The 14,893-nt window shown below is 35.5% G+C and overlaps 2 protein-coding genes across 5 annotated transcripts; one reads left to right on the plus strand and one right to left on the minus strand.

Annotated features, from left to right (window-relative positions):
- Positions 1–876: 876 nt before the first annotated feature.
- LOC118034211 (uncharacterized) lies at positions 877–3,458 on the plus strand. Of its 2 annotated transcripts, XM_035039445.2 has the most exons (6): positions 883–1,080; positions 1,569–1,804; positions 1,891–2,149; positions 2,586–2,765; positions 2,864–3,019; positions 3,138–3,458. In XM_035039445.2, the coding sequence occupies exons 1-6, from the start codon at positions 1,051–1,053 to the stop codon at positions 3,309–3,311; spliced, it is 1,035 nt and encodes a 344-aa protein (XP_034895336.1). In that variant the 5' UTR covers positions 883–1,050; the 3' UTR covers positions 3,312–3,458. The 2 variants fall into 2 exon arrangements, with proteins under 2 accessions (XP_034895337.1, XP_034895336.1); XM_035039446.2 differs by lacking the exon at positions 2,864–3,019 and having other exon boundaries at positions 877–1,080.
- Positions 3,459–3,569: 111 nt separating this feature from the next.
- Positions 3,570–12,671, minus strand: LOC118034209 (uncharacterized). Of its 3 annotated transcripts, none has more exons than XR_012167844.1 (17): positions 12,455–12,671; positions 11,755–12,133; positions 11,413–11,638; positions 11,070–11,315; positions 10,848–10,966; positions 9,933–10,031; positions 9,732–9,819; positions 9,325–9,551; positions 8,106–8,290; positions 7,726–7,925; positions 6,307–6,639; positions 6,086–6,187; positions 5,436–5,733; positions 5,147–5,295; positions 4,792–5,076; positions 3,910–4,485; positions 3,570–3,747 (listed from the first exon to the last, which is right to left on the minus strand). XR_012167844.1 is itself a non-coding variant. In XM_035039443.2 (16 exons), the coding sequence occupies exons 2-16, from the start codon at positions 12,051–12,053 to the stop codon at positions 4,276–4,278; spliced, it is 3,066 nt and encodes a 1,021-aa protein (XP_034895334.1). In that variant the 5' UTR covers positions 12,054–12,133; positions 12,455–12,671; the 3' UTR covers positions 3,880–4,275. The 3 variants fall into 3 exon arrangements, 1 of the variants encoding a protein (XP_034895334.1); XR_012167843.1 differs by having other exon boundaries at positions 3,570–3,777; XM_035039443.2 differs by lacking the exon at positions 3,570–3,747 and having other exon boundaries at positions 3,880–4,485.
- Between the last annotated feature and the right edge of the window lie 2,222 nt (positions 12,672–14,893).

Raw genomic sequence — 14,893 nt, forward strand, 5'->3', positions numbered from 1 at the left:
TTCATGGCTTAATGTATGGTCCCTCACTTTTCACATTTTGTGAAACCAGGCTCTGTACTTCAAAGTTTAAACCAGCTCAAATCAATCCTCCATCCAATCATATCATAACACTATGTGCTGACTATTTATTAGCATTACAGTGCTTAGAAGGATTGGTATCACATGAATAAGAGAAAAACTCTATTAATTAGATTAATCTAAGTTTATTATTTTTATTAAAATGATGTTATAGTTTGTGATTCATAGATAGATATCAAAATAGAATATATCAAGCAAAACATAATTATGTTTCTTTGAATAGTTTAGAATCTACTATAAATATATTTCAAGTAACCTCATTTTAACATATTAAAAAATAAAATCTCTTCGCTCATGTGTATATAGATATATTGTTGAATCATATTAAATTTTATATTCTTTATAGTTTTTCTTATATCACAGTGTTTATTAATAATTGTTATAGTTTTTTTATAAAAAATATTATTTTTATATATTATTTTTTGCTTGAAATTAATCGAATCAAATTTGAATTGACTTTGTCCAAGTCAAATAAATCACTAAAAACTTCATCAAATCAATGTTTTTAATAGTTTAACCTAAAACCTGGCTTTTAACTTAAAACCTGACTTGGATTTTTGATTTATGAGTTTTATGAATTAACACTATGCTTAGAAGAAGGGGTTGAAATTTCAAAAAACTTTTTACTCCTGAGCATAGAAATTGATTTGAGCCAATTTGGAAAAGTTGAGGTACCAAACATGATTTTAGAGCCTTATAAAGGTTTCATGTTTCTTTCATTGACCGTTGTTTCATGAATGTTCACAGGGTTGTGACATGCGCGTTAACATTTTGACAAATGACAAGTACTATATTATAATACACTCAAAATAAAAGAGAAAACTGGCTCTAATCTTGAACCATATCACAGCTTTTCTTCTCTGTTTCCCACTCAAACATTAATTTCTTTCTGAAAGGCAGACAGATAATTGAATGAATACTATGTTTCTTGCTTTTCTTTCCTCCTCCTCCTCCTCCTCCTCCTCCTGAAGAATGACTGAAGATTTGTGTTTCTTCAACATGGTCTGTTCAGCTAGCTAATACTTACTTTTGATCATTGTATTTTCTTATTATTTCTGTTTCTGTGCGTTGCCTTATAAGTTTTTAATCAATGATAGCAAAGATTCTTACAGACCATATATAGTTAACTTTATAAAATTTGTATCTTAGAAGTTTACTGTTTAATTACAAGATATTCTCAGGCCATATGGCTTTCCTACAACGTGTAAGGATATGGTGTGTCTGTTTTGTTTTCTTTTAGCATCATGTTTTTTTTCCCCTCAAGTGTCTGTCCTCTGACCATTTCAATAGCCTTATTTTTCTCAAAATGATCAAACAGAATAAAACCAAAGCCCTTTCATATTTCTTATCTCCTTTCTTTTTATGGAGATGGAAACTACAGTATGATCCTTTGATCTCTACAGATCGCTTTCTTTTTTTTTTCCTGTTTCGAGTTTTGTGTTTCCATTACCAATTCATTGTGTTAACATCTGGGGTGTTTTTAATTTCAGGATGCATTGGTTATAAAGGGTCCTAAGAAATCTCCATTGTTGTTGAGACTGGTGGTCGTGGCATTTGCTATGGTTTGTGGAGTTTATATCTGCTCAATATGTATAAAGCAGATAAGTCCACACACAACAGCCAAGTTCCTCAACATCAGAATATTCGATCAGCCATGTAACTCTTCAAATGTTGAGGAATGGGAAAAGCCCTATGTGCATTACCCCAAGCCTGAAACGTTTAGCAGGTATTTTGATAGTTATTGAATTTAATACCCAACTTGGTTTATTTACGTGTTGGTGTAAAAATAGTTACGCTTTGATGTATATGTAGGGAGGAATGCGCCTGCAACCCAGTAAGGTTTTTTGCCATTTTCTCTATGCAGAGATCTGGAAGTGGATGGTTTGAGACATTGTTAAACAGTCATATTAATGTCAGCTCGAATGGAGAAATTTTTGGGAAGAGAGAAAGAAGGGCGAGTGTTTCCGCAATTACACAAACTTTGGATAGAGTTTACAATCTTGATTGGTTCAGTAGTGCTTCCAAGAATGAGTGTAATGCTGCTGTTGGGTTCAAATGGATGCTTAATCAGGTCAGTGGCTTTGTAGTTTTACTCGTGGATTTTCTTAGTTTTAGATCCTCGACTCTACTGTCCAGGATGATATTGTTCCTACTTCGTCGTCTGTCAAAACTTGGCCACATTTCCTGCTCGAGAGTGATCATTTGTGTCATTTGCTGTGTTAATCTCCTGCCATAGCGGATAATGAACCTGGCCCCCTCTCCTTTCTAACTCTAAAACTAATCGCTAATGCATATCGGCTTGTCGAACAAAAAGGAAAGAGAGGGAGAAAAAAATACATGATAGTTACAAGGGTTCTTGACTATCATTATATATATTTTAAAAGTATTTTTAAAAAAATTTAAATTTTATTATTTTATTATATATTTAAAATTAATATTTTTTTTTAATGTTTTCAATTCATTTTATATACTATTTTAAAAATAATTTTTAAAAATGCATTTTGCAGGGCGTGATGGAACATCACGAGGGTATAGCAGAGTACTTCAAGCAGAATGGAGTTCATGCAATATTCCTCTTCAGAAGGAATTTGCTCCGCAGAATGATCTCTGTACTTGCAAATTCCTATGACAAAAGCAACAAGCCACTGAATGGAACCCACAAGTCTCATGTCCACTCATCAATGGAGGTGCTTCTCTCTCTCTCTCTCTCTCTCTCTCTCTCCCCCTCTCTCTCTCTCAAATTTATTGTCTCGAGAAGAAGTCATAAAGTTCATAAGCATTGCAGGCCAAAGTTCTTGCGAAATACAGGCCAACAATAAATGCCACGACGCTGATAGCTGAACTAAAGCATGTAGACGATAGGGCTACCAGGGCCATAGATTATTTCAAGAGCACTCGTCATACTGTTGTTTACTATGAAGATGTCGTCGGTAACCGCACAGTAAGGCATTTGTGCTGTTGTGTATTGATTGACCTTCCATTAAAGCTTAACTCGCTGCTCACTAACACTTGTCTTGTCTTCAATATTAGTAACAATATTGCTGGAATTTCTTGCGCAGAAACTGAAAGAGGTTCAAGACTTCTTGAGGTTGCCATATAGAGAGCTTACAAGCCGTCAGGTTAAGATACACAGTGGGCATTTATCAAAGCAAGTGCAGAACTGGGATGAAATCCACAAGGTATTGGAAGGAACCCAGTACGAGAGCTTCCTTCATCTGGACTATCAAAGATAGGTTTCAACACTACTGAGAAAGATGTACATAGATCAGTTTTTGCAGCAAGAAACAGACGACACCCTTTCCTTCCCTATTTTATCCTTTTCTGTTACATTATTTCCGCCATTAATGAGTACAAATTGAGCTCATGTTTTGGACTGGTAATTTGATTCCATTTATTCGTATAGATAATAAATGTCAGCATCCATTAACTCATGTACACGCACGAATGTGTATGGATATTGTTTTCCTATGGATCATTCTTGTTCAAATGTATCAAAAGAAAAAAAATTCAAGCACTCAGAATCGTCCATTGCGATATATGTGATCAAATATAAGCTGCTTGAAATATGCAAACAAATACTTGCACCCTACTCTATTTTGTTCGACAGAAGATCTCGAAAAGCTTGAGAAATCTGACTTCGATATCCAGCTTGATTTCGCAACTTGTTACCTGACCAAAGATGAAGAAGCTCTGCTGAAACTAAAACAGTGTCATAGAATTAGTTTTTTTCGAAATAAAGTATGATAAAAGTCCGACAACAAATCTACAACTGACCAAGGGAGAGCAAGGAATTCACCCAGATGAAAGCCAATACAAGAGCAGATCACTCGCATATATTCATAATTCATCAACAGGAATCAGTGTCTTAACATGCCCTTTGCAGGGCATGAATTACATTTCTACTCCATCTAATTCGAAGCTGAAAGATGCAGTCATCCCAATCCATACGGATTGCTTCCTAATCATCTCTCTCTCCTCTTTCAACAATATATATACAAACGGGTTGTACCAATTTCAAATCAAATAGGAGAACTGGCACAACCGTTGTTATCGGAAACTTGAGGTTGATTGGAAGTAAGAAGTTAAAAATCGAGATGAATTCCAGAACTGTCTTTTCTATTTCTAATGCTTTTTTTTTTTTCCTATTGCTTCCTAGATGATGAGATTACAGCAACGCTACATATTTGAGAAGATAGATCAATGAATTACTGATCCGCTACTTGTTCCAAAGTCTGGTTTCTCTGTTTGTCTAACAACAAAGTGGTCAACGATTTTAACAGTGTTCAGTGGCTCTTGCTGAGCAACAGCTGCACTCCATTTGCTAGGGAACTTTCGATGGTGGCTCAGTTGCTGTGGCTGCTTCGGTTCTGCATCCCAATGAGGATCCAGTTTCCATTCCTTGGGGACCTGCACATTTAATCAAATAATCACAACGTTAAGACAGTTCTAACAGTGAGCTATGATGAGTGTTACTCCACAACAGATAAAAACAGAGGATGGTTAAACTACAAAACAGCCAACCAAACTGAATTTGTGAAGTTTAAGGTACCCTTTACTGAACACAAGCATGCACAGCCAAACATGTGCGTGCATGCGGGCACACACAGGAACAAAGCTACAGTCAACAGCATTTAACAAAATGCCATCATGACAGGCTAATAAACATGACAGGAGAACCACTGCTGGAAAATCAAAACAGCATTAATTTCTTACCTTGTCAACTGCAAGGGTGAAAACCTCAAGATCACCATCTTTGTTGATGTGGAATCGTGTGAATGCCTTGTAGTTTGCAATTCGGAGAGATGAAAAGGCTTCATCAAAGTGCATATGAAGCCAGTTAATGCAGATGTATAGATAACTTCCAAAAACCAAAGAAACAACAGGTGTTGAGAAGACCCAGAAGTAGATAAACACGGAAGCATAATAAATGATAGCTCCCCCTCTTGACAGAGACTCCATCCCATTTTTGCAAATATTACTCCGCGAGACAGCCATGACCTGATAATGTCTCTCATGAATAAACACAACAGAATCATATTTCAGTGAGATGAAAAACATTTTTTTTTACCTCAGGAACATCGAAGGCAGACATGAGATACTTGATGCATGCTGGATAAAGGCCAAAAGTCCATTGTTCAATACGAGAACGGAGGCCAGTAGGATCTGGAAAGTGTTCACTCTCCACATATCGGTACCATTCATATAAAGTGTGATAGCCTGAAAAAGTCATAACTAGCACCTCTTACTCAATGACCATATAAAAAAACAACTATTGGAGCTACAAAAACTGAATGTTCCTGCGATGTTAAAAAGGAAAATTTGAACCATTCACCAAAGAAACAGAAAGCATAACTTGCCTGAAGTTGCTAGCAGTTTATGCCTGATACATGTCTCAATGCCCAGTTCCAAAAGCAACATTAGAATTAGAGCAGCTGCCAGGTGGGAAGAAACATGGAGAATTCCAATAACTGCCCGTTTCTTTCGAGAAACTTTGGGTGGGACAAATGCAATCGCCAAAATTAGCAACAGAATAGCACCAGTCATGGATACATAAGAGTGTTCTAGCACGTGCATAAAAACATTCCACACGGTGCCAAAGAAACTCCACAAGTGGCCGGAAAACGTATTGTCTTGCAAAATGTGGTCGAGCTTACACTAAAAATGAAGAGGAAAATCAGCCAACCATCAGCAATGTAGTGCAAGAGTCTCATGGGAAAAAATTATAATGCTTTATCTATCTAGGTAGTAGGTGTAACATAAAGGTAGCAACAACATTCTCATAACAGTGGCGGGGGTGCAAGATATTTCAAGCAAAAAGAAAACAAGAATGAAAGACATCGTAATTATCAGGGAAATGGGATCCATATGCTATCCTTCGGCTATTAGCATGGATCTGAAAAGTCAGAACACCATATCTTACTTGCCAGGCCATTGCAATCAAAACAAACCAGAACTTAGGGTAACTAGCATGAATCTGACTAACAGAAAGGACTAAACAGATGCATACCTGTGGAAACATAGAGAAACTCAACACAAAGTATATAAAGCCACCAATGATATCAAATTGCCAGTTCTTCTTTCGAAACTTCAAAATATTACCCAAAGCAATCTGCAAAAAAAATTTGATTAAGGAGCTATAGCACAGAAAAAAAAAGGAAATTAAAGTTATATGTGACCATGGAGGAAAGAAAATTATTAGAAAATACATATGAAAAATCCAAAACTTACCCTGCTTGAATCTTCCAATGAAGGATATGCAGCCTTGTTTTCATATGAAGTTCCATACAATTTTTTGAAATTGCTAAAGACATGGGTGGGATGTAAAAAGGCACCACCACAACCATTTACAAGAAGATGTTGCACATGGACTGGCCCATCAGCTGGAACAAATGAATGGCGCATATAATGATGCAAGTCCCCAGCCACTCGAATTTTACATCTTCCTTTCAAATAATCACATATCAAGTGTGAGACATTCTTTCCAGAAACATCATTCCAATACCAATCAAGAAGCCAATTTGGTTCGTGTGTAATAAGGATCACAGAGTCATTGTCTGCAACCTGAAATACAGATAGTAATTTAAAGATCCTAAAATATTCAGGAGAAGGGAATATAAAGAAACAATTAGCCTAGAGGTGGGTGAATACACAAAAAGAAATAGCTCTATCAAATTCTACTTGGTAAGACCAATTATCATGCCTGAACAATGAAAGAAGGGGCTGAATCAAAATCAATTACATTCACCTAGTCAGTGGCTCTGGAAAGGTATTTGATGGATTTTTTTTTTTCATCAAACATACTCAGAACAGCACCTCAAGTACAAGGAAGATGATGATGATAATGACAATGACAATAACAATGGTGCAGTGTTTTAAAATGGGAAACAGAAAAACAGCAACCCGGGTTGCAAATTTCGATATAGGGTCAAGTGTGAAAGATCAAATCAGGCATCTAACCCCCAAGAAGTAGGCACAAGATACTGCGATGGCTAAATTTTATTGGTTATCATTCTTAAATTAAGATTATTATAGAAGTGTAATGGGTGACCATCAGCCTTCACAGAGAATATTATGCCATCAACAGCTGCAAAATCACCAAAATCTTTCATCAAGATATACACTAGTTTCCAGGGGTGAATTGGATCACAAGCACAAATAGTTGCCAGAGTCTTTTGGCCCTGTGTTTAATGGACTTGAGCATGCACATTGAATGCATATTTGCTATTGTGACATGGAATTTCAAGTGCTATGCCAGACAATTTCATCTCCTAATCTAGGGGTAAAATAAACAGCCTACACATGATAGCATCCTCAGTATTGAGATATAATGTCTCGTATGAATAATTGTCTAGCGAAAATGGCTAAGAAGGTCACTAACTTTGACACATGTGCTTGTCATATAATGTGACTTGCAGGCATGCCCAAAGGTTCTGTCCAAGTGTAATAATGCGTTTATCATATAAATGCTTGAACTTGACACAGTTTAAGTCCGTGCATCTGGCCTCTTAAAGTTAATATATCAAACAAGTTAAAATGGATGTAAGGGTCAAGGGGAAAAACTCCAGCACTTGTTTAATTTTAGCTGCAGAACATATCAAAATGGGGACAAACATATCAAAATGGGGACAAAGGAAAAGAAGAAAGTACCTTCTCCTGTATCAGTTCTGCAAAGAATTTGAACTGGTACACATCAATATCATTGTGGAGTGCTAGATCAAGACCAAACACCCACCAACGTTTAGGGAGTTGCAGAGCAAAATAACTCTTCTTCTGGGGCATAAACCACCCACCCAACCAGCTCTTGTGACATATGTACCTCATGAAAGTATGAAGTCCATCAAACCAGTCTGCAAAGTTTAAAGCAAACCATGAACTAAACCTTTCAATAAACTAGGGTCCACCACGAAAGATGTGATGGCAATTCAGTTTATGGGTAATTACAGCATAAAACAACTATTTGTGAGACGAGCTGTTCTTGCAGAGGAAAAGAAATATGTAACAGAACTCATGCTGAAAATAAAACCAACCATGGTTTCCAGGAATGAGAAAGCACTGAGGTCCATCATATTGTTTCAATTCAGCCACTCCATCAGGCAGCTCGGGCTTGTTTACAGCTATATGATCTTGTTTATAACAAGGCGGAGGCTGCAAAGCGTATTCGAAAGGACAAAACAAGCGTCTCTCATATGTGAAGGAGGACGGATTAGGATATCTACAATGAAAACATGAAATTATTAATTGAACAAATGAACAGGTATCAGTCATGAAGAGCATAAATAAGTTAATGATCACATAAAACTAGGCATACATGCACAGCGCATATACTTAAATGGCATATGTTATCTTCTGATGGCCTCAACTATAAATGAGTAATAAGCTCTGGAACATTACAGATTAGGGTGCTCTGGGGGGGAATACCAACCTAGTTAAACATCAATGCTACAGAAATGGAGGAAGATATATTTTGAGAGATTTTCAAAGTATATAACAAGTCTGCAAATTTCTAACGGCATAGTTTTAACAAGTTCATTTCAAGATTTAGACATCAGAATGATCTACACAGCTAGTGCAACATTCCATAAAGTTCATCCTGACAAGAAAGGATTCTAAAGAACTAATCTGTAAAGATGGATGCACAACCCCTGAAACACTTAAAACAGTCGTTGACAAAGTACAGTGCTAAACATTGATGGCCAACCAAAATGGATGCAGGCAAGGAGAGGCTGGTTTATTAGTGGGTGGTGGGTATAAAATGAAGGAACCAATACAGGAATTGATGCCCAAAGCAAAGCGCAGCTTGAAGATTGATTCCTGGGCGTCATCAAAGTTAATGTGCTTATAAAGTAGGATATTAATATTTCGACTCAACTTAACTCCCAGGATTAGGGGTGGTAATTATAGAACCTAAAGCAATCAGTAGCATTTGACTTGAAATTGTGTTTTTACCTCTTAAGAGTCCATCAACATCAGGATATTCATTATTACTTGGTTAACCAAAGATTCAGAACCCTTGAAGCAGAACCTCAAATCAGGAGTCAGGACCATTAAAGTGGAGTGGATCAGAACCATTAAAGAGATTCAAATCACAACACACCTATGAATCGATATAAAATGCTTGCCTCGTCAACTTTCAAGACCATTAAATTACGGTAAAAAATCATCCAACAAAAATAAGGACTCTTTCACAGAGCTAGGTTGTATATTTTTGCTACCACGTCAACAACACAAGAAACACTTTCAACTTACGCAAGATCCCCTCCTATAAGAAGTAAGTTTCCACGCGGTAGGGAAAGCACAGAATCACCTCTAGTGACCTGAATAGAAGGCTGAGCAAGAAGTCTCGCAACTGTATAAGATGAGTTCCCACCATCACCAGTATCAGCCATGAAGTCAAACCATAATTCATCCTTATCATTAAAATGATCATACAAAAGACCCTGTTGTGCTCCATCTTGAGCCCGGTTCATAGCTGCCTGATGGTGCAGAAAAGGGAAAAAGAGACATCACTATACCATGAATGGAATTATGTTAATCATAGCTAGCATAACTCATATTATTTTTGAGGTTCATCAGAGAAAAATAAACAATTTATCTCAACAAGTACAGAAACAAAGCACATGTCAAAGAATACAATACTCAATGTGGAACTATACCTGCATCATACGCATGTCAAAACGGCCAACAAACACAGTTACCGATACCAAGAGGTCAAAGGCTGTCTTGAACAGATCCGCAGATGTTCTGAAACATGTAGCCAGTACAAAGCGAGAGCAAGAATTTCAAAAGTCTCTTTCAACTCATCTCCACTACCCAACCCATCAAGCAAGAAAAAAAATGTAGATGGAAACACATACCCAGAGTACCAAGGGACCATGTCCAAAAAATCAGGCTTCATTTGTTTCTTCTTTGACTTCTCATACTCTTCCACTGACAAGGGGTGAGTAAGAGCCCACCTGTTAGGCAGAAAACCATGAGTTTGGAAGAGAAACTAGACATCATAGTGGCACTACCAAAAACAGTAAATGCAACTCATTCATGTGATGGGACAATAATTCTCAAAAATAGAAATGTGTAACTGAATGGTGGCTACTAAAATGAGTGAGACGTAATGGAATCATGAAATCATTGTTGGTTTATGCTTCCTCTGCAAGCTCGTCAGAATAAAAATAAAGCAGGATAGCGTTGTGAATAACAAAAGAGCAGAATCAACTATCAAATGGCCAACATTATGAAATATTATGACAGGAAGGTTCTCAAATGACTATTCAAGAGCATGTAAAATACCATAAAGACAATACAATGAACCTTGATGAAGCAGTTAGCACCTAAGTCAAAAGTACAATTAGCAGCATGGTTAGAAACTCATCAGGATGACTTGTCCACACCTTATTGAAGAGAGGAAAAAAAAGAAAGGGCTACTGAAGCTACCAACTCAGGAAGTTCCAATAATAGGGCCATAAACCAAACAAATAAATCAGAACATGGATGAAGAGAACATGTCATATTGTTATGATCTGCCAACACCAAAAGGGGGCATACAGTCAAGAAATTAAAATCCTCCTTGACACCAATAGAAGATAACATGCATCCAAAAGTTAATCTAAAGATGACTCACTCTGTTAACCCCCTACATAATTGGCAATGTAAAAACCTATATATGATTTACCGCCATAAAAAAGGACCATCCAATCAAGAAAAACAAAACTTGCCTCGATGCCAATAAATGATAATTAATGCATCATAAAGTTAATCTGAAGATCATCACTTACCCTGTTGACCTTTCAACTACATAATTGGCAATGTAAAGACCTATGAATGTTGCCCACAGTGAATATAAGGGAGAAATTTCATCAGATGAACCAGCGCATCCACTTCCATTGCAACCTAACTGCAAAACACAAGATAACAGTGTTAATTAGAAGGATAAATGCTGGGGGGGGGGGGATGATGCATTCAAGATGTATAAAGGATGGAATTGAATATAGTCTTACTTCCCCATAAATAACCCACTTGGACAGAAGTGGATAATCACTAGCAGACCCAACTGGAGCAAACCAAGAAGAGCAGACTTGGTCTTTTAACTCATTCATTCGGAGGAATTTTGAAAGCCATGTGCTTCTCTCTTCTTTCTTCCAAAAAGAAAACCAACTAGAATACTTTCTTTGAGACGGTCTATCTCTCAAATTGGCAAGGTTACCACAGTGGCTATAAAACACACAGCAGGCCACACTGAGAACCTGTTTGAAAAATTAATCACATGAAAACACAGGTCAGAGCTTATATTAAAAGGAAAAAAGGCATGCATGATATGGACAAAGTACCAAATACACTTACTGCGCAGTTTTGGAGAATAGTCAAGATCGCTGGCCTCCTTCCGGCAACACGAGAAACGAGACCAATATACCACAGGCCAATAAAAATAATGTGGAAGACAAGGAGAAACAAAATTGAAGATACAGATATTGTCAAAAACAATGATAAATTCATCCTCATATCTACTCCCATCGACTGAAAACTAGGAAGATGATACAGAGTTGCAACTAAAATCCAGGCTATATACCTGTAAAGTAAATGTTCACAGACTATCAACATTTCAATTGTTGTGGTTGTTTAGCTACTAGATAAGCACATTTCTACAAAACAAAGAACAAAGGTTCCGTGATCAAGAGCACTTACCACCGACTGAAATTTGAATAGCTAGGTTTGATTGTCTTCCCCAAAAATGGCGATGAGAAGAAATAGAAGAAACCAAGGAGGCAAGCATACATAGACCACCACTTAATATTATTGTCCAATTTTTCTATGAGAGTGTGCATGTTGTCCGAAGAAATGAAAAACAAACAACCCACAACAACAGCAATGATTGCATGCCGCGAATGCTCGTGCGGGTAAGGATATGTATGCGTCAAAATAGTCCTCACCCTCTCCATTCTAAGGGTTTCTAATAAACCAGTGGTCTGCTTATCCGAGCCCATCACACAATCTCCCAGTAATTCACTCTTCTCAAATTTAATTCAAAGTAACAACTTGATGACACAAAACCAGCTTCACGATCCTGATTAAAAATTAAACAAAAAAAAAACATTAAAGATTAAGGAAACAATCCTACGACGCAACACAACCTCGAGAAACACCAGAAAAACACAAAAAATAAAAAATAAAAAACTGTTTGGATACTGAGAAAGAACAAAACAAGTTCTAATTGTACAATGAACCTCAATCTCTAATTTTACTCTGCAACCAAACAGAAAACTTAGGGTTTTACCTCAAAATGAATATAGGAGGACTATGAACAGAACGAGAAAAAAATCTTCGATTAAATTCAGTTACAAACATAAATTCTTGAATAAAGAGAAGGAGGAGAGATTACAAATACCTGAGAGAGGGAGGGAGAGAGATGAGAGAAGCGTGCAGGTGAAGCAAAATAAAAATATGAAGAGAGCTGATAATGCCTTAAACCGACTTGGCATCTGAGAATGTCTGACTGGTACATATCAATGGCATATTCTCATCTTCTTTTTTTTTTTTTTTTTTTAAATACGAAATTATCAACAACACCAAACTAAACACGATTTTGACTTTTCTGTGTTTTTTTTTCTGTCTATTTCGAGAAAATGTCACCGAGATTCGGTTGTCTTGGTTCGATTAAGGTTTCCTTTGATAACGTGGCTTGAGATTGTTTTTTAAAATTGTTTTTTTAATTGTGTTCTCATTTTTTTTTAATATGATACATTAAAAATTCAAAAAAAAATTATTTTTTACTAAGAAATATTTCTGTAAAAATATCTTGTACAGTGTTTAAATGTTTGGTTTGTAATTACAAGTTGAAAGATAATTGATAATTTTTTATCGAATAAAGTTTTAAGTAAAATACATATAATATCATGATGAATTAAAATATTTTTAGATTTATTATTCGAAAAAAAACACAAATCTCACTGTACCGCACAGCAATTGCAAATCGAATCCCAAAAAACCTTTGTATTTTATTTTTATTTATTTATTTGGATTCTCTCGCTTTCTCTCGGTCACTTTGTTAGTTAATTTTGTAATGTTTTGAGCCAAACCCACGTTCTATTTGAGGTGAACAATGACCGTTGGATTTTCTCCGTGTGAACAGCCGAAATGTTTTTAGTCGAGTGGACGGAGGGAACGTGGCTTTTGATTCGAAAGCGAGATATAAATAGATTTTCTGGTCCATGATTTTGAAGGCACCTAAAATGAAACCGATCAGTTCCGGTGACAGAACGTGTCTGATTATCACTCTCTACCCTTTTCTTTTCTTTTCTTTTCTTTTCTTGGTAGTTGGGTCTGTATTTATAAGCCCATTGACTGCACCGGGCCGTGACTGGTTTCAGTTGGGAAAAATTATTCCCTTCACGTAAAAATAAAAAAAAAACTATAAAAGTTATTAATATTGAATAGAATAATAAAAATAGAAAAAAATAAAATTTCTAGATTGAAAATAAAATAATATTAATAATTAAAAAAACTATATTTTAAAAAAACTTAGACATTGACCTCCTTGTGCTATTAAAAACTCATCATCAAATTTAGATTATTTGTGTAATAAAATCTTTTTGTTAAAAAATCATGATACACTATCAGAATATTCAACTTAACATTCTTCGACACATTTTTAATAAAGAAAAATTCGTATGATATTGACTCAACCATAATTTTTCAAACCTGGTATGAAAGCATTTATGATCTTGACTAGTTACAGCAAGAAAATAATATTAATATTTTTTTTATTTTATTAAATAATTAAAAATTTATAAAAATTAATTTACTATTAACCGAGCACTGAATATAAAAATCAATAAAAAGACCACAGTGAGCGATAGAATACAGTCGAGGGAATGGGCCCGAGACAGGGCCGCATGCCTGGGCCGATATCCTAGAATCGAACTCGCGAAGTTAAAGGGAAGTTTTTCTATATCTTTGTTATGGGTTCGCTAACAAAATCCGTTATAATTATTATATAATTATACTTGGACTATAAAACTAAACTCCACAGACATTAATTATACGGTCAAAAAGCAAATGATTTTCACGTTAATTAGATCAATTTTTGCGTCCCCCCCCCTCCCCAGTTACGGATAAAGACTAGTTATATGATCGCATGATACTATGAATTAATTTTTTTGTATAAAAAAAATAAAATCTAAAAATACTAGGTATTTTTGCAAAGCTATAACTAAGAGTCTTGATTTTGGCTGCAACATCTGATTTAAGAGTAATATTTATAATATTAATAATAACATTAAACTTGCATGACCCAAGTTTAAGTGGGTCTGACTGCAATACCAGGCACAATAGCCTTGGATATGGGTCTAATTGCAAGGTTATATCATAAAAATATGATAATTAAATAGATTAATTAAAAAAAACCAACAAAAAAAAACTAACAAAGAAAAAGAAAAAAATCCGAACTAACTGGGTCAATCCTTCAAATCAAGTTAACTCGTCAAACCCTGGATTCCTATCATGAAAGTTTGATAACTAAATAAAAAAAAAAATTGATGGGTTGCCTAGAATTAACTGGGTTAACCCGTCAAACCAGGTTAACTCGTCAAACTCGAGATCCGTGTCATTAAAGTTTAATAACTAAATAGAAAAAAAAAACTCAACATTAACAAACTAAATTGAATGAAAAAAATTAATTAAAAATTAAAAAACAAAACAAAAACAAACAAAATGCGTCAGCCTTTTCACTATGAACTACACAGTGCAATCCATAGTCAAAGACATAAAAAAAAAAAAAACTAAAGGCATCAGCTTATAACTAAATAGAAAAAAAAAATTAATATTA

Source organism: Populus alba, chromosome 14, assembly GCF_005239225.2.
Source record: "Populus alba chromosome 14, ASM523922v2, whole genome shotgun sequence".
Lineage (NCBI taxonomy): Eukaryota > Viridiplantae > Streptophyta > Magnoliopsida > Malpighiales > Salicaceae > Populus > Populus alba.